The 24,196-nt window shown below is 40.1% G+C and overlaps 1 protein-coding gene across 1 annotated transcript in view; it reads left to right on the top strand.

Moving 5' to 3' along the window:
- Positions 1-10,455: 10,455 nt before the first annotated feature.
- Positions 10,456-24,196, top strand: part of SYNE1 (spectrin repeat containing nuclear envelope protein 1) — a 291,206-nt gene continuing 277,465 nt past the window's right edge. The window contains exons 1-2 of the mRNA XM_062490036.1: positions 10,456-10,532; positions 18,822-19,087. Coding sequence (XP_062346020.1) covers positions 19,024-19,087 — 64 coding nt within the window. The 5' untranslated portion in view covers positions 10,456-10,532; positions 18,822-19,023. The remainder of the gene's footprint in view (positions 10,533-18,821; positions 19,088-24,196) is intronic.

The raw sequence follows: 24,196 nt of genomic DNA, 5'->3' as shown, positions 1-24,196 counted from the left end.
TGCCAACTTAGCTTGCTTGGTTTTGTAATTAATTATTCTTATTAAGGTTTGCCCAAGGCTTCCCATTCGTCAATCCCAACTCTGTTTTACTTAAGTTCTGTAAAGAAAAATTACAGTGAGACTAGATGATTTGCATTTCTTTTTCATGCAAATTACTTTTTCCATTACTCTGCAGGAAAATATAACAAGGAAAAGCAAGAGTGCAAGCTCCCATTCACTGATTTTTTATATTTTTGTCCATTATTCTTTGCCCTTTCCCTGAAAGCAGCATGTAAGGGTTAAAGAAATTTCACAGGGATCTTGTTTGCCAGATCTGTCCTGCTTGCCCTGCTTCTTGAGCTGCAGGTTATTAGAGCAGGACCATTGGTTACTGCTGTAACAAGAAGACACTGGCAACAACCCGTTTGTCTGACCTCATCTTAAGCAGAGTAGTCAAAAACAAAAGCAGGTACTTGATCATGTTTAAGTGGGAAAAAGAAGCCATGCCATGCAAACTTCTTCCCTCAGCATACCTATGAGTCCCAGAGAAGTTATATCCCAAACTAATTACAGAATTTTGCTCTGATGAAAGACTGCAGTAATCATTCCTCCCACATATACTTTCGTTCAAGTCGTCCCAGAACTTTCCAGAGTCATAAAACCTCCAAACCTTTGCCCTCACCCATATGGCCATCCTCACCACCTCTGACGATGCCCCCTACTCCATCTCTCCTGAGAACACACATAAACTTCTGTACTTTTAACCTCCACACCACTGAGCACCTCAGTCCCTCAGCAAGCTAATTGGAGAGCTCCACAGAGAATGGAAACGCAATTATGGTCCTTTGGAAACTGGTGAATAATTAATTTAACCATTTGGTACTGCAGGTCATTCATTTTTACTGCTCTCAGATAGCTTGCTATTAAGGAGAGTAAGCTTAATAAATCTTGTGCTGTAAGGGTGAGAGGTTGTGGACATGGGCATCCAAGCATGGAGTGACTGCAGAAACTCCAGATGTAGAAAATTTACCAGTCAGTACAAGGAGCTTGGTATTCCTTGAAAGAATGCATGTGCACATTCATGCATGCTTTCAGTTTTACAATGATGAAACTTTCAGTAGAACAACTCCTGATGTATTCTGCATAGGTCTTGGGAGACAAGCACATCTCAGATGTAGGAATTCTGAAACAGATATTTAGCAAACAGAAACTGCCTCAGTAAATTGAATCACAAGTACTCACAAGTGTGTTCTGAATGACTGAAAATATCAGAAATAAAATCATGAGAGATGAGGAAAATGTTATGGAAATGAAACTGTTAAGACAAAGGCAAAGCATTCAACAACAGGACTACTTGACATGGGTCAATCAAACTTAAGAAACTTATGAAAGAAAGCACAGTTAGAAAGAAAGCACAATAAGACTAAAATGTAGAATTAAAGGACAGAGATCAGGAATGACTGATAACCCTTTCAATTAAGATCACTTGATCTTAGCCAAAGACACCTGGACTGATCAGGGAACAGTCCTAAGACTGTCAGGACAGGCATGGAATGAGATTTAAAAAATACACAAGAAACAAGCGGAGACTCCATTAACTAGACAACCATCAGAAATTGTAAGGGGAAGCAGAAGTAGGGGAATTAATGTCAGCAAGAATGCTTCCATTTTGCAGTTTTGAAAACAAAGATAAGTCACGTGTATTTTGAAACGGTGGATGTTGCCAATTGTCAGGAATATATTATGAAAGATTCTTGTAAGGTGATGACAACCTAAATCTGATCTTCAGATAAAATCATAAAATATACCCTCTGACTGGGTGATTAATTGCTTGCTATTTCGTTATTTGGAAGCAGAGTCAATAAAATGAGCAGGCTGACCTCAGAATGAAGCCTGTTTGGATTTTCCTGGGATGGATTGAGCTGACTGGAGCTGTGGTGGGAATTTTGAGATAAGAAAAGAAGAATGGGAAGCATCCAATAAGGTCTGCCTCAGAAGACAACAGAAAACAAAAGAAATACAAAGGATCTAGAGGCTACCAGTGCTGAGTCCACTACTGACCATATTGCTCTCTTCTGTGTCCAGAGGATAGGAGCCTGTGCAAGTCTGAGATGCAACGTGTTGGTGGTCCAGGAAATTCTGTGGCAGGTTGCCCTCCTAGTTCTAGGGTGCCACACTTCAAAGTCAGAGGTGATAGTCAGAACAGTGGCTGGTATAGTCATCCCTACCATTGCAGCATTAATACAAACCCAGGCCATTCTGCTCTGACAGTATTTTACAAAATCTGTGTAAACAACAGCAAAATCTGTCTCTGGAGAACAGAAAACATTTATGATATCTCCAGAAATAAGCACAGAGGAGCTAGAAGCATCTGGGCCTCAGAACCATATCTTTGACTCTGACAGGCATCTGCAAATGGCACTGCATAATGGTCCCCATAACAGAGAGGAGCAGTTTTATAAAAGGTGATACTGGCAGTTTGAAGTAAAATTCTGTAAGGATATAAATCACCAGTGGGCTGTCTTCTCTTTCAGCTATCAAACTTAATTTTTGGAGGTCAAAGAGACACAGAGGGATTTTTTACAACAGAAAAACTCATCCAAAAGATTGTTTGTTCTCGAGAACAATATTGAACAATGTTTTGGTCTATACAGGAAAATCTATTCATCCAAAGCATTAAGGTAGAAAGAAAGAGTTCCCTTGGGGACTTTTTACCAAGTGGAAGAGCATATTTACTGATTAATTATTGTGATGAATTTAAAGTACATTCTGCATTTTTGTATTGTGACACAGTATTTTCCCGAAATAATGTTGCAGTGTAGTCTTGAAACTACCTAATTTCCTTGTAGTCACAGCTAAATATTGAAAACATCCAATGAAAAAATATTCAGACATTGTAGGAATGAATGACTCACACGAAATTGCAGACACCTTCAGGACAAAGCATAACACTGAAACAGTGGACACAATTAAAGCCAAGAGATGGGTAGCACATAATTTTGGGGGAAAACGAAAAAGACATAACTTATTCTTTCAACATTGCTTGGCCTTTCTATTGGTCATTTAGAAATCTTATAATTTCATTCTTAGGTTTGATCTACCAGTTCAGGTAATGTTTTTTAATAAAATTCCTGCCTGTCTCTATGTAAGAGATTTGTATGCCATTATTTTTATTGTCTTTTTATTAGGCTATATTATCCTTAAATCTCTTATTCCAAATAAGCATTTTTTTTTACAGAAATTGCAATACTGTTTTAAACAACACCATCTGTTTTCATAGAAAACAACATGCTTCCTACTCATTATATGCTATCAGACAAGACATAGAGCTTCAAGTTCCTGAATGAAAATGAACATGATAAAAAGCATGGACGTCTCATAAAAAAATCCTGACATTTCAGAAGAACATCTGGTGCTACTTGTAAACATCAAATGACAGAAAAAAATATCTGATAACATTAATTTCACAGAGATGGTAGATTTCTAACCTTGGAAGCTCACATGAATACGAGGATGGTTCTTTTACTTAATAAGTTTAAGTTTATCCAAAATAAGGTAAGGAAAGATTTTGAATAAATTCTTTCACTCACACAATAGTGTTTAGGGGCTCAGATACATGCCTTGTCATTTAAAATATTTACCATACTAGACATATTTTAGATATTTAATTTTAATAGAGTTTTTTTTCATGTGTTTTGTATTCAGACCACTACAGAAGTCAGAAAATACAGCTTTGAAATTCCAAGCATAATGACAGTGACAGGAATAGCTACTGTCAGTCAGCCAATAGCTGAGTAATGATAGTGATCATGAGAATCTTAAGTATATTAATTACAGATTACAAAAAATCATGGCCCAGGGTTTCTCTAGGTAGATATTGTATTATTAGAGATTAGCCTCCCACTAGACCCATATGTTGCTTATAACAACTAAGTAAAGCAAAGAGATTCAAAATCCATTTCTTCTTAGAAAAATAATGCTTTCTCCAATCTCTGACTGGTACTGCCTGCTCATGTTTTGGCAACATGAGTTTGCTCTTCTAAGATGCTGCAGCTGCCTCATGTGGCACACTGAGTCTCTCACCCCTTATTAAATACCCTGCTCTCAATTTCTGTTTAGTTCTTCTTTCAGATTAGAGTTTAAAAGACAGCTCCACATTGTCTAATAACCCCAGTTTAACCATAAGCCCTCTCCTCCTACCAGGTTAGTCTTTTATTTTAGTTTCCAAATCATCATTTTACTGTGGCCACTGTCATACGTTGTGGTTTCCATCTTGTTTATTGTTTTTACCACAAGGATTTGTTGTTTGACTGTAATATCATAATACTCAGAGTGGTAATTATTTTGATTTCCTTACAATTAAAGATAGATTGTTTTTTCTGTTCACACATGTATCTCCGAGCAAGTAAAGAAATGCAATTATTCTGCCTAGTGTTACATAACAGGAAGATAATTCACCAAGATATTATGACTTTTCCTGATATTTGTCCATGTTTGTTTGAGATTGGTGCCAGCTGAAAATCTGCCCAGTGCTGTTCAAAGGCACAGTTCAAAAAGACATCTTGTCTCTATTAGAATGTAAAGAAACTCAAAATGACTTTTGCTTTGCTGGCTGAGAATTTCTTGGCCTGTTCCTCCAGCATGTTTTTAGCCCAACACTAAAGGAAACAGCTCTTTGATACAGTCCACAGGGTGGCACAATCTGATCATGAGTGCTTTGTACTACTGGTTCATTGAAAGGGATTTACTCTTACTATGTTCATATGAGATTTTAAGCTTATTTTATTTAAATTTTTCAAGATTACTTTTCTATGCCAAAGCATTGCTAGAAAACGTTAGGTTATGTGTTTAAAGATTCATCTCCACAACGCCCAAAGGATTGGAGGCACAAGGGTGAAAGGCTAAGGGGATAAAATGTGCCCTATAAAAAGGAGTGGTGTTTGCTGATGGGTCAGTGGGTCCTTACCTGCCAGTGGAGCAGGGCTCAGGCCTCGGGAGCTGGGCAGACTGGGATCCAGGGGCCAAGCACTGGCACAACAGAGTGTTTAACAACTACAGGAGGGGTTCATCCTTGACGGCTCTATGTGTACTTGCATATATTTTCTGGTCTCAGGCTTTCACCCTGATAAGGCAGGACCAGACTGGTCCCGTGACAAGTGTCAGCACGAGCACTGCGGTTTTGGTCCCTGCTGAGCTGTGCATGCAGCCACGCGTTCTTGTGTATGCACATTGATATGATGAGCACCTACTGGGAGCTGAGCACATTCAGCTTTGCTGCTGGTTGGATGTGGAGCTGGGAACCTGATGCAGCCTTGAGGCTATTCAGCTGCTGGATTGGGCAGCTTCTAGTGAAATTTGTAGGCTGGCAGTTCTTCTGCTTGATTGAGACCTTCAATAATAACCTTTGAGTCCTATTTTAGACAATATTGGGGTATCCACTTTTCAATCTTGTATAGAAGTTTGAGATTTTAGTATTTTTTTTCCAATTTAGTGTAACTTGTGAAGCATAAACAAGAGAAAATTGTCAAAACAATATATTTTGAAAGGATATAATGACTTTCTTGACAAAAATGGGGTGACTAACACTAGAAAAAAATGTTACTTGTTTTAGCTGGACTCTTGCCATATGCCAGTCTGAGCTCATTCAGTACATATAAATCCTAATTATTTCTAAGCTGTTATAATTTTGATAACTTCACTTACAAGAATGTATCACATATACAGTATACTAGTTCAGCAGATGATTTTTTTCCTGATTTTTTTTCCACTCACACATAATTTTATGTAATGTCAACACATTCTATTTATTTATTTCAGTACAATGGAAGGGAAGTGAAATGCTGTGTTGCTGTATTTCATGTAATTCAGTACAATTCATGTTAGAGGGAATATATTCTCTGGATTTTAGTCATATCTTTATTTTATTTTCAAAGTTACTTCACCCAGGTTTTGTTACATTCAAGAATAAAACATAAACATTTTTCTATGTAGAAAAAAATCATGCAGTTTTACAGTGTATAGATTCTTGGAGAAGTAAGGAGAGATTTCAGCTGCCTTGGGCTTCTGGAGGGCGGACTTTGGCCTGTTTAGGTTGACAGTCCCTTGGGAGGCAGTCCTGAAAGGCAAAGGAGTCCAGGAAGGCTAGTCATTCTTCAGGAAGGAAATCTTAAATGTGCAGGAGCAAGCTGTCCCAATGCACTGAAAGATGAGCCAGCAGGAAAGACTGCCCTAGCTGAACAGAGAGCTTTGGCTCAGGGATAAAATGTGGTGTTCTACAAGTGGTGTTCCCCTGGTCTCAGTACTGGGGTCAGTTCCTTTCCTTCATTTAATATCTTGATCAGTTATTTGGGTGTGGCGATCAAGTGCAACCTCAGTCAGTTTTCAGTTGACACACCAGGCTGGGAGGGAGCAAGGATCTGCTGGAGGGTTCTGCAGAGGGATCTGGACAGGCTGGATCGATGGATCAAGGCCAGTGGTTTGGGGTTCAGTAAGTCCAGGTGCCAAGTCCTGCCCTTGGGTCACAACAACACCAGGAAGTGCTACAGGCTTGGGGAAGAGTAGCTGGAAAGTGTCCTGGCAGAAAAGTATCTGGCGGTGCTGGTCAAGAACCACTAAATCTGAGCCAGCTGTGCCCAGGTGGCCAAGAAGGCCAATGGCAAACAGAAAAAAATATATCCAGCAGGACCAGGGACGTGATTATCCCCTTGTACTCAGCACTGCTGAGGCCACACGTTGAATCCTGTTTCGGTTCCCTTACTACAAGAAGGACATTGAGGTGATGCGGTGCATCCAGAGAAGAGCAACAGAGCTGGGGAAGGGTCTGGAGCACAAGACTTGTGGAAGAGTGGCTGAGGAAGCTGGGGTTGTTTAGAGAAAAGGAGGCTCAGGGAGACTTTTATTCTCTACAGCTGCCTGAAAGGAGGTTGTAGCAAGATAGGTGTCAGTCTCTTCTCCCTATTAATAAGTGCCTCAAACAGTCTCAAGTTGCCACAGGGGAGATTTAGACTGGATATTAGGAAAATTTTGTCATGGTAAGGGTTGTCATGCATTAAACAGGCTGCTCAGCCAAATCATTGATTCCCTGACCCTGGAGGTATTTAAAAGACATGTAGATGTGATGATTAGGGACAAGGTGAAGCAGAGGACTTGGACTGGGTTACCAGTTGGACTTGATGATTTTACAAATCTTTGTTCAAACAATATGATTCTTTGATTAAATGTTTATACATTTATGCTTGGTACGTTACATGAAAACCAAATGTAGAACTGCACACATCTCACATCTCTCAGGAGGTGTGTGGCAATGCTTCCAGGCTGTGCATAGACACCGTGGCAGTTTAGGACAGGAAGGAAGTGGCAACTACTGCTTGCTGCAAAACCTGCAGGAAGAAGGGTATGCTCCTTTACTCAAACCAGGCTCAGCACTCACAGTTACAACAAATGGACTCAAAAAAGATCAAGGCACAGAGATAGCCCGTTCTGCACCCTGACAAAGTATCAAAAAATTAAAAATGCCTTCCAGGAAGACACTTGTCTAGTCTGAGCTTAAATATCTTCCACAACGCCAGTTTCACTTCTTTCTTGTGGTATGTGGTGCAAAGCTTTATTTTCTCCTAAAAATTTTGGTTCTGATGCAACAATACCATGTACAAGGTAAGCAGATTACTTGTTGTGCTGTGTACTGTGCACACTGAGAAGCGATGATTCCATTCCTTTTAGTGCTCCTTTAGAATGTTTCTGTACCTCATGCGAGTTTTTAATCTCTAGATTGAATAATGATTTCAGACTTTTCTTTTGGAATAAGTGTTCTAAACCTTCCACCATTCCCATGGCCATCCTTTGGATTTTCTCTACCTGATTTAGATATTTTTTGAAGTCTGGCAACCAAAACTGGACCAAGTAGAGAGAGATACAATACTGAGGCAAACTGAAACATTACTGTACCTCTTTTATAGGCAATATTTCTATTTTGAGGAAGAGTGCCCAAAATTCTTCAGTGCAAAAGACCTCTTTGCATCTCAGCTAAAAGCAGCAGCCCTTGAGGGTCCAATATATTATCAAATCTAATTGCCTGTCCTTGCAGAAAACATATTTACACATACCCGAGAGGCAACAGTTTCAGATAATGACTTTTTAACAATTAAAAGCAAAATATAAAAGTAATAATGACAAATACATTGTCCTTAGGATAGCACAGACAATTTTTTTTTTCTAGCTGAGCTTTTAAAACACACAGTGCAGCATTTAGTGCTGAAAATGATGCTTACACTATCAAGTACTTTGTGGAACTGCTTCAAACAAAAGTAGTATTAACATATGAAGTCTGAGCTTTTGCAGTGAAGATGGTCTCATTCAGGTGAATACTCATACTCTTAACCTAGAAAAATAAGATAATATTTTCTGAAAGAGGCAGCAAAGTGAGGATTTTTTTCAGCAAAAAGGTATGTATAGAAAGGGGGAACTCAGAAACACGTTAGCATCCTCTTCCTTTGCCATTTTTGGTGCTGCAACTGGCATGGGGTAAGGCAGAGAAGAAGAACAAAGAGGTAAGAAAAATTGGATGAGAAAAGCTTTTCAGTTCCCCTCCTGCACCCCTCCCCCCCACCCTCCAAATACGCCCCAAACAAACAAACAAAAAATCCCACGACCTTCAAAAGGAGGAAAATTTCTGTCCCAATATGCCTGGTTACACTCATTGTGAGAAAGAGGTAATCTTTCGTGGATGGCTGGAGGTGACCTAGATATGTACATCCCAGTTTCACATGTATTCTTGCTGTAGCTCCTGGTATGTCTGCTTCTTCCACACAGAACCCTGGCTCCGGGTGTGCAATCCGTAACTGCATAGTGTTGGGATAGGTGCCATGAACGTAAGTGCTCCTATCACGAGGGTAGCACCAATGTTAACATGACTGGTGCTAAAGGACGGGGGGATGCTGAGTAATCTCTGCTGCCTAACTCAGATTTTATCCATCCACTCAGTAAACACCCTGCATGCTAATGTTGTAGAATCACTGCAGCACTGCCAGAAACGATGAAAACTAAGAGGTTCATTGGCACTGCTTCTCCTAGTTTCTCCATTTCAGCTCCAAATGAGTGGGTTTTTTTTCCCCAATGACACAGACCAGACATGATCCATCTCTCAAGCAGAAAAATATCCTTCTGCCTCCTGCATGAAGCTAGCCTTAATGGTAAAAAATAAAATGAAGGAGGGAAAAAGCGAAAATAACTCAGAGATCGTGCAATGTCTTTGGAAGAGACAGAATCACATTTTACACTGGTGGCACAAACACTGTTGCATGGTTAGCGCGGCTTGAGCTCGAAAGTGTCAGACCGTCTTGCCAGCTCCTTTGAATATTTCTGTCCTGCTGCTGTTATGTAAGAACTGCTGTCCCAGTTTGCTTGTGCAGCTCTCTGCTTTACGCGTGATGATGCTCTGGAGCCTACGCCAAAGGTAATGCCCTACAGCACGCTCTATATTGCAGCGATAATAACAACAATAATAATAGTAATAGAACTAGTAATAGTAATTAGCAGCGACAGCTCGATACAGTCCTTCTCGAAGTATTTCGGCTACTGGCCAGAAGAACGCACGTCGGGCCCGAGGCCGGTGTCTCATGCTCCGACTCCCCGGCACAGCGGTCAGCGCAGCCGCCCCCGGACAAGCTGCCCCGGCTCTGCTGCAGCCGCGGCGGGGCGGGGCGGGGCGCGGCCCCCCCGCGATGCGCGCAAGGACAGCGGGCACCGGGCCACGGGCGGCAGCGCACTGGGAAGCGCTGCAGGGGTGCGGCACACGCACACCGCACACGCATCCCCGGCACACGCATCCCCGGCGCACACGCATCCCCAGCACACGCACCCCCGGCACACGCACCCCCGGCACACGCATCCCCAGCACACGCACCCCCGGCACACGCACCCCCGGCACACGCACCCCCGGCACACGCACCCGCGCTCCCGCCCTCTCCCCACCCCCGCACCTGCTTCCTCGCCGCGGGCCGGCGGGGCGGGGCGGCGCGGCGTGTTGTGCTCGGTAACCAGGCAGCTGCGCCGAGGCGCGGAGCAGCGCGGTGCGGCGGGCGGAGGTAGGGCGCGGCGGCGCGGGGTCCCCGGGGCTGCGGGTGTTCGGCGGGGGCCGCCGCTTCGGTGAGCCCGCGAGTGGCCGGAGCGCGGCCGGGAGGAAGGGGGTCCCACGGGCCTCCTGCCCCCCCGCCCAGAACTGTCTTGAGGTGAATCCGCAGCTCGGTGCCGTGGTTGCGGAGTTTTGCCGTGTTCCGGAGTGGGTTTGAGGTTTTGCCCTTTCGGAGCGGACTGTGGTGGTTCTCCTCCTGAAGTGCGCGTACGGGTGTGTTGCAGAGATAGCCGGTTTTATGCTCGGTCACACGCTGCAGGCCAAAACGTAGTTAACCAAAGGAAATGTGACTATTGATGGGCGCTCCCAGGAAGCCAGTGTTAGCCTGGGTTGCACGCAGTGATGGTGCGAAAAGGACAAGTGCACCACGACAGAGAGGTATAGAGCCCATATGTTCCCTGGCTTGTGTGGTAACTCCCCGGAGGTAAGACCTGCTGAAATACTCGCCGACAAGGTTGTTACTAGGATTTTGACGACCATATTCATGCTGAGGAAAAGTGCTTGTAAGGAATATTAGTAACCTGCTACGAAAGACCAGATGCTGGAATTTGATGAGGAAATACTTATGTAAATCATATGTGTGATGGTGAGGGAAACTCCGGTGTGTCTGGCTGTGAGGGATTTATACCTATGTGGCTTGCAGGGAAACAGTATGTGGTGTTTCTGGCTGCCTGCCAGAACTCTTCTAGTGCGGAGCCTGTTGAACTACTCCTTACAGGCACGCGCTTTCCTGTAGTAGTACTAGTGATGGACTCTCTGTGATCTCTGATAATTATTTTTTTTTTGTGATTTTTGTGTGCACTTCAACATTAAACAGATCCCAAGCTGTAAATGCTGATGGGCTATGTTAACATGTTGTCACTAGACAGAAGAAAACAGGGGGCTATGTAATTTTAGTTGGTAAACAGGCTTTTTGTTTGTTATACTAAATATTTGCTTGCTGAATGGCATGAGAAAAACCTTATTTCTGAGGTACATAGTTAACATTTTGGAGTTGCTTCTTTCCCGGTGAGAGTCAGGCATTGTCATTTGAAATGTTTCACACGTTCCTTAAAGCAGACGTTTTTCTGTGAGAAAGGAGCTCTCCAGAATGAGCATGGTGCTGCGTGTTGGAATGATTGAATCCTCATTTTTGCAAACCCTGTTAAATGTGAATGTAGAAGGAATAATCCCTATGCTTCCCACCTGTTCCTTTAATTCCTGTTCATAGTGTCTGCTTTGGTTTGTTTGTCTGATACTACCTTCAGAAATAATATCTATCAACAGAAATTCCATGTCGCTGAGTATAAAAGTACCAGCGCTTATGTATTTTACAGGTGAATCCAAATACATTTGAGATTTAAAAAAAAATTTATTCTATTTTTACTTTAAGCTTTTGTAATAAGTTTCAGTAGTGGACTGCTGTAATTAATACAGACACAAGAATATTGTAATGACTATATGCCTTCATGCACCATTACTTTCTCTTTATTAAACACAAGAGTCCTCAATTATGTTTTTTTTGGGATCTTAAGAACTTCACTGGAGCCATGCAGAGTTACACAGCCTGTCAGAGAGCACGCTGCTCAAAGAAACTAACTGATACTGGATCTGGGAGAGCAGAGGCACATAGGGAAAGAACAGCAGCACTCTGTTAGTATTTAAATTTAAGGAGAGAGTAAGAGTTCCTGGCAATGAAGAGGATCTTCCTGGGGAGGCACTGAACAAAACCTAAACCTTTAAGGCCAGCACAGTGAGAATGATTGCTGGGGGTCTACAGAGCTTTGGTCCCAGGAGGAATATGCAAGCATTCACCCTTCAGACAAGACACCACATGAACCCACCATGGTTATGCTACGTTAAAAGAAGTCAGTTGTGGCTCAATTTTTTCTCTTATCAACTAGTGGCAGTAATTATTGAGAAATTGCATACATCAAACATAAACAATTGTTTTTCTACTTACTCATTAGCATAGCTAGTGACAAAATATTAGAGTCCTTGTGTCTTCTTAGAGGTCACAAAGCTAACAGCAGTGGTGTGTACATCTGGAGTGAATAGACTTCTGACTTTGTTTCTCACAAAGGCACAATTTAAAGGGAAAAATAGAGGGGTTTCTTTTTTTGCATTGGTATGGAAGTTGTCTGGCACTTGCTTATAAGTTATACTTAAGTGTAGTTTCTTGCTGGTGAGATGTGCAGGAATACCAAAGAACTGACGCTTACTGGCTTATCTCAAACTTGTTTTGACCCACCCTTTCCTGAGATGCTTCAGTGTTTTCTGTTTTAGTGTTTTTTTGTTTTTTTGTTTTTGTTTTTTTATCCCACAGATGTACCTCTGCAATAGTCTTGTGCTATAGGTCATACTATGCCACAGAACTCCTAGGTGCCATCAGTATTAAACAAGAAGAATCAGAATAATTTCCTATCATTAACGGGCTTACACTTCAGATGTGAACTTCACTCTGTCCTATTTGCTTGTGTATTGTGACCTCTGATCTTAATCTCTCCCTTTGTCTGTGCAGATAGTAAACTCTTTTAGGCATGGATTATATCCTGTGTTTGTAGAAGGTAATGAGCTACTGATCCCAGTCTCCTGCTATTTCCAACAGCTATATAACTGTAATATATTCTTGCACAATTTTAATAACAGGATTACTAAACTGTAGTTTATGCTGTCTTTAACTTTATGTATCAGTAAGTCTGAATGACCTTTTCTTTGCGTATATCTAAAATTGTATGTTCTGCCAATTTTCCTAAAAAAAGCAAGTCTCTACCTTTTATTTTCTCCTAGAGCAGTTTGAATTTTCTGTTCAGTGGAATTACTGCTTTCAGGACAAGAATTATACTACTGGTTTTTTGTCCATCTTAGCAAAATATAATAAAAAGTAGATAATAAAATGATCAGTTGCTGAAATGCAAATACATACATTGGTATGTGCATGACTAGGATCCTACAAATAATTTTAAAATATTGGAGTACAATGGTAGGTAAGACATAGAAGATTGTGTGCCATATATGCTACAGATTTAAATGTCAGATGTGCAAATTACCTTGAACTTTCAAATTATTAATTGCTGTTGCAAGACCTTCAAGCTTCTGCAGAATGAAAAACTTACGTTCAACTCCAAAATATGCTTAAGGATACCTAGATGAACCAAAATCATGTAGATTTCTAGAAATAATCTAAATCCACCTCTCTGCTGCCCCACACTTCCCAAGAAAAGCAAATTTCAATACCTTCCAGGTAGTTACTGCACATTAAGTCACTGTGAGGTTGGATGGTCAGTGAGAAAGAACATTGTGTTTCAGTGTTCCTGTTTCAGTGCATTTTTGTCAGTAGAGAAAGGAAGCACAGAGTGACAGTGTTGGTATTCAACCATCAAAAACACCTTTCAGAGCCAAAATTGCATTTTCCATGATCTTATGTGGTGCACAGTTATGTCCCATTGCCTTTGGGTAAGTTCCAGTATCCACTGACTTCTGCTGCATTGGCTTTAAGCGAACAACTGCAGACTTGCAGTTCAGCTGTCAGAAAAAAAATACCAAAGGGACTCCTCTGCTGGCCTGAATTTTGGAAGATCAATGAGGAGATACCGCATTTTCGCTGAGGAAAATATAAGAACCATGTTAGATCACTCTACCCCATTTTTTCATCCTAACTCAGAATTTTATATATCCAGTAGGCATCAGATGCAACATGACAGATTTACTCAAATAAATTTACACATGGATTCTCGATTTTTAATCTACCAGTTATCAATATCCTGGAATGAATTTTGAGTTTTTCCACTTTTAACCTTGGATTAATTTAAGATAGTGCTGCTTCCATTTTTCGTAATGCCTTTGTCTATCAGAAATGTCTTCAGTGGAAAAAATCAGAATAATACTAATTGAGGCAAATTAATCTCCCCTTTATCTTATTTTCTATTTTCTTTTTACTTATATGGCTAAAAACCATTTGCTTGCTGTCTTTATTTCTCAGGTGGTCTTTCAGCATGTCTCTCTTCATCCCTGTATTCAGCACACACTATGGCAGTGCTCTTCACTTCTCATGCTCTGTTTGTACACACTTATTTCTGAGTTATGGCTTTTCCTATTATATCCGGAGCAGTTTTGCTATTCTGAGCAAGTGTAAAGCTACTAGTCTATGGATTTAAATAAAACCCCAGCCTGTTGCACAGGGGAGGCACAGTGCTTTTCAGTCTAGTTGACTTCTCTGGTTATTTCTCTTTTATTTATTTTTTAATCACTGTATTTTTAGATCATCCCTGAAATACTTACACGCTTTGGATTACTCTTGTAATTTTTTTGGACAATGTCAATATCTTAGTTGGAACTATTTTCTATTGATTAGGATTTTCTTCCCACTAACTCCCAACCCAAACCAGCTGTTTTTCTGACTATTTGCTGTTTAAAAAGGCAGTTACATCCTCCAGAAAATTCTGGTTCCTCTCTTTCTGTGAGTCATTTATTCCTGACTGACAGAAGGCTCACTGCTGTCTCACAGAATTGCATCTGCTCCAGTAGTGTCTATCAACCTGGCAGCATTTCCAAGACCTCTTATGTTTCAGAATCGGAATCTGTGGATCCAAGTGGACTTTCAGCCCTACAGCAGTAAACTATCCTTGGAAATTATTTTCCTGTATTTTTTCTCCCCCTTGATCAGTTCTGTGCAACTCTTGCTTACCAGGGTAGTCTCCCTATTTGTTAATATATAATGGCACCCCAGCACTTGACCCTCTTTCAGTTGTTCCTGAGAGTTTGTTCAGTTCATGTGCTACAGTTACTTAGTTACTCCACTGTATTTCTTATATTTGTGTAACCTTTGATTTGTAAATGTCTTCTAGCTGCAGGACTTCCTTGAATTTATTACTCTATTGTCCTCTCAAATATCTCTTTTTGAAATATCCCAGATTAAAAACAGTCCTTTCACTGCCTGCCCCTGTCTATTTCTTGCTCTCTTGCTCCCTTTGTTTATTATTTGTGTTTATCCTTGTTTATCTAGAGTTTCTCTATCTATTCTGGTGCTATAATGGGAGTTCATAGAAGTGTAAAACTCTATTTTCAGGTACAACCATACTTTCACATCAGTAGCTTCTTCTCCTGGCTGCTGTACGTGGCATCAGCCTGGTGTCCTGTGAATCACAGAATCACAGAATGGTTAAGATCAGAAGGAACCACTGGTGGGTTCATCTGGAATCTGCAATTAATGGCAACATGAAGTACAGTCAGAGAATTGTTTACCTCTTCTTGGTCAGGTTTTTATCTCCAGCCCTTGTTGCACATTGTATGTGTCGTCTGCACCTAGCAGATGTCTCTTTGTTTTTCCGGAACCACACTGCTGACAGGCACGTCTGTTTTCCTTTAATATGTTCTGTAAACTTTGAGAACTAAAAGATACATTACAATCTGGTCTTGCCAATGGTATTCTAGTTTTACCAATAAAGTGAAAATATCTTTTTAAATTCAAAGTGTTCCTGAGTACAAAGAGAAAAATAGGATTAAACAGGGGACCCAGAAAAGTTAACCCACAATAGATGCAATGTTTTTCTTATTTCTTCCATAGAAAAGACATCTCACTTTCCTGGAATTTGAAGTGAGGAACAAAATAATCCAGAGAACTGTAAACTGCAATTTACTAAAGCCTAATAGTTCTTACTTGAGAGAAGTTCATGTTTCCTCTTTTCGTCAAAACCCAGAGTACCAGGATATTAATGTAAGAAAATGGTGTCAGTATAACTTAATCCATTAAATGCAGATAAGTGGCAAGTGTAATAAAAGATTTACCTAATTTATATGCAAACCCTGTTTCACTCTTGCGTGTTGATTCCATGTATGTTCAGACCAAAAAAAAAGGAATAATTTATAATATTGAATAATCACTTGTTGAATGCTAAAACAGGGAATAGCTTATATTCAGGGTGAGCTTCAGGTTTATTTCAGGCTAAGACTTATGAGATTTAAGCCACACACTTTTCTTAAAACCCACGTATTTTGAAAACATATTCATCTGAATACACATCTTTGTGCCTGACACACGAATTTAAAGTCATTCCATTTATTAAAAATTGTTTTGTGTAGCAACTATGCAAAAAAATTTGACATTTTAATGCTTACAAATCTGAAAAATGTAATCTTTCAGCAGGAAAAACAATATTTTGTTGATGGCTTTTGGTATTTGTCAAAGCCATGAAAAATTCCTCTTCTACATTACATTGAATACCTGACTGTCCACATACGATTTCTTGTTGTGTGAAACTTCAGGTGTTGCCAGAAGAGAGGGGAGAAGGGTGCATGAAGCTTTGTCTCATCTGTTCTGCTGGTGCTTTGCTGTGTTCTGAGCTGTGGTTTTCTGCCTGTGGAGGTGACTGCGCACAAGAATCTTTCCTTCCTACCTGTACTAAATTAGCGTCACCTTTAAATGAGTTAATTCCCACTGCTTGCAAAGGAGCTTTTGAATGAGGAGCCCTATTTAAAAATGCACATTCTTCTTATGCAGCATATAATTTAATATCAGCTAAATAAATTATTAATTGCAAGTCTGCCATGTATTGCTGCACTGTGACTCAGCCTGCTGTATGAGTATATTGAACATACATCTTCATAACACTTTCCAAGGTTCTTTTAACTTGGACTTGGATCAGCATGTTCCACAGCTCCTCTAAATCTGCTCATGTACAGCTGATTTATGCCTGATTTACATCTCTGTCACAGTGTGAGTGAACTGGTGTTCTGATATTGTTACTGCTGTTAGCCAAAACCCCAATCAGATGAAGCATTTTTAATACCCTTTATCCCTGCCTGTAAATTAGTCTAGCAGCTTGCTACTAAAAGTGGCTGTACCCATCTTACAGTACTGCTCAAAATGTTAGCAGTGCCACTGCTGCAGAAACAAGGCTACATTTAACCCACTGTGTTACAAATATTTCTGGCTCGCATGAGGTTAGGAAAGCTGATGTTTCATTTAAATATTGCCAGGGAAGCAAACTTCACCAGGCTGTCATATGTGAGCACATGCAACAGAAATCCTCCTGCTGCTTCCCATCCACCTAGTCAGGTGCTATTTGGTGTGCTGTTGCTAATGTTCTCTGCAGGGATTTAGCAACACCAGGGGACCATCAGCCCCAGCCAGTGTTGTGACTGAGAGGTATGATGGTGGCATCATCTCATGCCTGGTTGACACAAGCATGAGGTTCTTGCCAGGGTGCCTCTCCATGCTTGGGAAGTGGTGACTGATAAGCAGAGTCCCTGTGCATCCCAAGAAATGTGCGGGGCAAAGCCTGGAAGATGGGAAAGGCTGCGGGCAAGAGGAGGGCCTTAAAGGAGAGATCAGACACACATGGAAAGAGAGTGAGGATATGAGCATCCAGGTAATATCATGTAAAGTGTAGACATATATAAAATCAGCAGCAGTTAGTCTGGAGTAGGTATTAATACCGTGGTGGCCATGGCATGCAAGAGAACAGCCCAAAGACATGGGTGGACTTTGCAATCTGTTCTGCACTGTGGCCCATCAGAAATGTGCACCCCTCAGCTCCACTGATTTAAAGCCAGCTTGAGGCTGCTGATCTGAACAGCATTTAGGTATCCAAAATACAAGGTAAACATACAATAAAAAACATCAGTAAGAGGGAAAGCAGGATGTATCTTGGGTCAGGCAAGGTTTGAAAGGTTAGAAAAGGAAATGTTGAAATACCATTTCCTCTGGCCGCCCTTACATGTTGACACAGCTCCTTTGGGACAGTTCATTGCGCCTGAAGCTGTGCAGCCTAAAGGCTTGTCTGCCTGGTAATGGAGGACTCTCTTCTCTGACAGACCTTGGGGCCAGGAAGAGAGGAAGGTACACAACACCAATAAACCCACTCACATTTGTGATATTGATCTGTTGCATATTATCTTGAATTTGGGGTGTACTCTGAGTGTATGTTGTCAATCCAATTATTCTTGGTGTCTATACACTCAGTTATTTCTTATCAGGGAAATCACTGCATACATGTGCAACATGTACCTGTTCCTCAGAAGAGAAGATGTTATTGATAGCATTATCTGAAGATTCTAATTAGACTGTTTTTAAACCAGATTTATAGTCACATAGATTTTTATTATAGATAGATAACTGTAGCAGTGTCCATGTAGCAGTTCTAGTTCACAGCTTTTGATGTTAAATGACACAAAATATAGCATCGTTATACACTAAAAAAGAATATAAATACAAATTTATTTAAGAATGAAGTATAGTAATCTCAGTATTTCAGAGCAGACCACATTGTCAAGTGGAGTCAGGAGTTATCTTGACCAATTAGTTTCTGTTACATGCTCCTTCTGACTGTGGTGAAGTAGAACGAGAGTTGTACAGTTTTGGGATTTTTGCAAGTCGCTTTGTTTTACTTTTAAGCTTAATAGTCTCTGTGTTAAAAAGCATTACAGTATTACTTTTAATAAGAATAACACTATTATTATTATTTCTAAAACAACATCCACAAGCATCCTCAGGAAAGCATTGATGTCTGGTGTGTTGCCAGTTGTGTTTAATGATTTGTTTTTGCAGCTTCATTCTGCTTGACGATTGCCAACCAAGCTTTCAGCATTAATCATGTCTCTGGCTGGGGCGGACACTATAGGCAAAACAAAAACCCTTTACGTGTTATCATAGCTATTAGCTATCCTTACTATTATCCTTAGTTTTCCAGAGCGGATAAAATTTTCCTCTAAATGTTGGTACTTTCTTTCTCAGGTGCTGAGGTTGTTTACCATTGCTTTGCCTCGGCCCTAGGGGGGCCAGCATTGGACTGGAGGTATCTGACTGCCCCAGGGATGCTCTGCCATGACTGAGGGTGGAATGCTAAAAGGAAGTTGTCCAAGGTCCTCATCTCACTGAACTCCACAACTTGGAGGGAGAATTCTGTTAGGGGAAGTGGACTCGCTGCAGAGAGATCATGGCTTCGTCCCGACTAGTGGCAAGATCTAGAGACATTGCCAATGTCATGCAACGGCTTCAAGGTAAGTGATTGACTTGACTGGTGCTCTTTGCCACACACTTATAAATTCTAATGTATTATTATAAATTATAAGTTCTTATTTTCTACAATACTGAACAGTCAGAACAATATTTCTGAAGTTAAGTAACTTTTCTAAACTCATCTACTGGAAAGTACTTCTAGTACACCTAAATGGCTGTGATTATATGAGCCCTTTGGTATGGCATTAACAGTGATGCTTTAGAGGGTTTTGGTTCTGTTTCTCCCAGGTTACCTGATGTGTGTATCAGTTTTCTTATAGAAAAGAGAATAGAAATTATATTCATCCTTTTCTTAACTACATACAACTGGTAGATCTTTTATACTGATAAACTAATGTTTATTAGTTTAGCAATGAGAACAGTGTTTTATTATATTGTTAAGGAGTGATGAATTCATAGCTCAGTGAGCTTATTATTAGTCTTCAAGCTGATGACCTTTCAGATAACACATCACAGGATGTCTTTGCAATATTCCTTGAGTATCCATTATAGTTTTGTGTTCCTATAATATAGCATTACTAAATAAATTTATTGTGTTTTCTTAGAAGCTATACACCTAACTGCTGCAGCTAAAAGCTTACATTTGTTAATTTTTTTTATTCAAATAATGATATTGACTAGAAACAAATTCTCACTGCTGCTGTAGATATCACTCCTATTAACTTTTGAACTTGATCATAAATCCCTGGCCTTCCTTCCTCTACAGACTAGTTTCCACTGACTTCAACAAAAGCTTGTATGCACAGAGCCTTTGATACCCCCCTTCTTCATCCTCTAAATCTGGAAGCTTAATCTGCTTGCTGGTTTTCTTTCCATTTATTTTTTTCAGTTCAGGAGATCTGAACTTAGCTTCCCAGCCGCAAGCTACTATTAGTATGAATAATTTCCAGGTAGCCTCAGTAGATAAATGGAAGAATTTGTCCTATTTAGATCTGCTACAGCACTTCATCAATTCCAACAGGGTTCTCCTTGATTTTCTTCAGCCTTTTGTACGTTTACTTTATGTTCCCATTCTGTTTTTATGTCTGCTAATTCTTAGGCCACAGTGTTGGACAATGGCTGTTCAAAGTGCCAGCAAACATAGAGTAGGAATGTATTTCATGCTCAGAGGATTTATGGTTTAAACATTAGACTAAGAGACAGTGTGTGTATATCACTGGATACTATACAAATTTTCCAGGCTGGTACTCTGAAGCAATGTATAAGGAGGATGCCACAGAAAATATTTATGGAGCATGGGGACCATTAATTATCAGACTATTATGTGCTAACTTTGTAAGCAACAGTAAAGCTGCTGCTGACAAAATGGCTGTTCTGTTTATTTGCATTTTGGGGCTTTTTTTCACTTTTTCTTCACTTTTATGTATTGGGCTCTGCTGAAATCTGATACATAGTTCAGTCTGCTGTAATGTTTTTATATTATTTTATTTTTAGAAATTAAGTAAAAATAGTTAACATGAATTCTGATTTAAAGACACTTTAAAAGAACTAAATAGAAATTTGGCCTTGCATATTAATTTCAAGTCATACCTGTAGCTGGATTATTTGCTTCTCAGATGAAATCAGCTCAGCTTGGTGTTGATGGGATCTGAGTTTTGCTGCAGATGCACTATTTCAATGAATCACCTGTGCCAAAGTGCTTGGAGCCTAAATCTTTTTTTAGTCTGTGGTTCTGCATTATGGATGAGCAGGCAGTCTGCACTGCGACTACGTAAGCCCTTGTGTATTGGGGTTGTTCTGCCTTTCAGAAATTACAGTCAGCTGAAATAGGAGTAGATGGGCATAGGAGCACAGAGACACTTCTTGGCGTGTTTGCGTGGCAGCCCAGAACCAGTGCAGAACCAGGTGTGCAGCTCAAGGTGAGAGTGGAACTGACAGCATTCATGAGGAATGGCACTGGTTAGGGGGATCCTCAGTCAGTGCAGAGCAACAGCTGTGATTTACAACATAACATCTGTTTTTGTACCTGCCTGTAAGCTGAGGCAGGAGAGTTCTTCTTGTGTGATACTGTTTAGATGGTGCTGCAAGATGTCAGTGCTGGAAATTCATCAGCATTGAGAGGTAAAGCAAGCTGTGGTCCCACCTCCACACTGTTCTCATATTTGCCTCATGGGTTTCCAGTGAGTGTTTGTGGTGGGAGAGCGTAGGAAACACCAGAAAAATGCCACTCTGCACTGGGATTCTCAACGCCAGTTTTGAAACATTTGCTATACACACTTTTACTGAACACAAGTATATATGCTCTCCTAAAATCTGTCAGAGAGCAACAAAGTTGATTTTGTGTTGGTTAGGGTTTTTTGGTTTTTTGTTTATTTGTTTTTTTAAGATAAATATTTTCAGTCACTTCCCTTTGGTAATCATATGACACTTGCAATACAATTGGTACATACACAGAGCTTTTGAATAATGTTGTGTATCTCTGGCTCAGAAATTCACCTGGGACAAACAGCCAAGACAAACTTGGTAGTTCTAGGTTTTGCACAGTACCTTATGCTTTCTAGTTGTTCATATTATAAAAGCACCCATAAAACCTGAACAGAGCTGGTGTACACCATCAGTACGAGTTACATACCTGGGACAGATTTTTGGATTACTCTGAGAATTAAAGCTAGCTGTCACAAAAGCACTGCTCCTTAGCCTACAGGAAGTGCAAGTTCATTGGCATTGTAACTGTACACTAAAGATTCTTAAAGCATCTTTGATAGCTACAAATATCAAAGCAAAGAGTGCTGGGAGGGCAAGCTAGTAGATCGCTTACACATTTGCAATCTCTGCCATCATGAAATATAATCTTTTCTGTTAGTATGCATTGTTACAGGCAAACAGCAGTCATGCTCATGCTGTTCTGAAGAAAAAAGAAAAAAAAAAACTGTAAAAAAATAAATGTCTGATCTACCCCATTCCTCAGGACCTTGTTTTTTCCTATGTGCTGACTTGTTCTTACTGGCTTGAAAGGTGATGTTGAGCAGTCACTGTAGCATACTATTACTGCAGGCTTTTCTAATTCCCACTTTTCTGTCCCTCTGTGTTTTGTTCCCTTCAATTTCTCATTTAGTAGTGTGTGCTGAATGAAGACTTTAGTGAGTGCCATTGTGTTCATTATTGGGTGGTCCATTTAGTGAAACAGGACACTTTTTTGTTTTCTGTAGTGGATCACCAGAAGTTCAGTCTCCACTACAATCTAAACATATATGCCACCCAGATTAGATTGCTGTTGTGTAACTGGTGTTTTGAGACTATTATCTATTTTAACTCCATGCAGTAAAACCAGTTCTCAAGTGTACAAAGTACAATTAAAATTTTTTTACAAGACAATAACTTTGTTGTCTTAAAAAACCCTCTATGAACGATAGAGAATCATGGAAAATTCTTTTCAATCTTTCATTTCTTCTGGATTGGACCACTGTTCTTATTAGGCTCTTAAACTCAGTTCGGATTGTGGGTATTTTGGGGTTTTGTAAACTCACTGTAGAGACACTTCACGATGTAGTAAAGCAAGCAACGTGGTCATGCATGAAGACTAACCATGCTGGAAAGGAGACATTGTTCTAGTAACATTCACACACTCCAGAAAAGCTTCAGTACAGGCAGGTCAAATTAGCTTCAAGCCTAGTCCTTATTTTATGTAAAATTACCTACAAATGACTATTACCTTCTGTAGTTTTATGCCACTGTTCACAGGATGTTGTGGGTTTGTTTTTATCCTGGATTGTCCTTTCTCCCTTTCCCCTGTCTTCTTCCCCTTAAGTTTTGGCTCTTTTCTTTCCTTTTACAGCCTAGCTTTCTTTTCCATACCAGCAGCCATTAACTAAACAATACTTTTTTTTTTTTTCTGTTTAGCTGATAGGCCCTTTGTTAATGTGTGTCTTTGTTGGTGTTTTCCTCTGTTTTTCTCTCTTAAGTGAACAAGAGCCACAGTTTAACATTAAGCTAGGGTTCCTTAACAGATACCTGCTGCTGAAAATACCTTGCTCACTGCATGCACATTCCAAACTTTGTTTTCACCAGTACTCTTCTTGCCTCAGTCCTGAACCAGCTGAGAATTGGTTTGCAGAGGGCTCCTGGGAAAAAGGCAGTGTCTCTTCTTCAGTGCCATTTACCATTTTATTGTTGGCAAAACCAAAGTGCAAGATCACGTTTGTAAATGCCAGCAAAATTGAAAAGGTGTGCTGGATCAGAAAGGGCATGCTGCCTGTATTTGCACAACTGAGTTTTATCCCCATATTATGAACACTTCTCTGGTCAAGGTTTCCTTCTGTCCAGTTTGTTTGTGTATACTGGTTCCATGTGGTCGTGCTGATGCCTTTTTCTTGCAGTCTTTCACTATCTAAAATGTCCCAGTTTGATTCCTGCATCTTTCTTGGATTTTTCTTGAATTACAGAAAATACCAGTGTAAATTTTTAGTCTATTGGGTGAGAAAATCTGGTATCTAAGGCAATTCATTACTCACTGGCAGTGTGTTAAGGGAAAATAAACACTTTTGACTCTATTGACTGGTATGAGCTCTATGATCTGAAGGTTAAGTAAATCTAAATGAAGAATTTGGAATCTGAATAACGTTGCAGCCTACATGTTACTTTACAAGAGGGAGTCAAGCAGGATTTCAGTCTCTTTTTCTGTTATTTTTTCAGTGTGAAAAAAAAAATAAGTTAATGCTATTTTAGAACAAAATGCTGAAATACAAGGTTTATGTGTGAAGGTTAAGACAGCCAGAAAAAAACCCCACCATCACAGCTGAAAAGATCATTAAAGGATAAAAACAATGTTTTCAACTACTACAACAAAAACGTGTGAAAAGAGTCTGCACCTGGGAGTATTCAAGTTAAATATTAGTTAATACTTGATAAGGGAAGTTACTAAGGCATGCTGCAAAATCATCATTTTTAGAAGTATTTAATTTTGGGTTATGCATATACAAACAAGTTCAGTGAGAATCCACTTCAGTTTTTTTCTGACCCAGGTATGTGATGGTAATAATCTGAAGTATTGCTGATAAAGAGAAGTTCTGAACTACCTGTAGGTATTGCAAAAACATGGGAGAAAGGATATGATCAAAATATTTCACTTGTAGTACAAATGACTGCAGTAT

The sequence above is a fragment of the Cinclus cinclus genome, chromosome 3, assembly GCF_963662255.1.
Source record: "Cinclus cinclus chromosome 3, bCinCin1.1, whole genome shotgun sequence".
NCBI lineage: Eukaryota > Metazoa > Chordata > Aves > Passeriformes > Cinclidae > Cinclus > Cinclus cinclus.
This window is presented reverse-complemented; position numbering and strand designations above follow the sequence as displayed.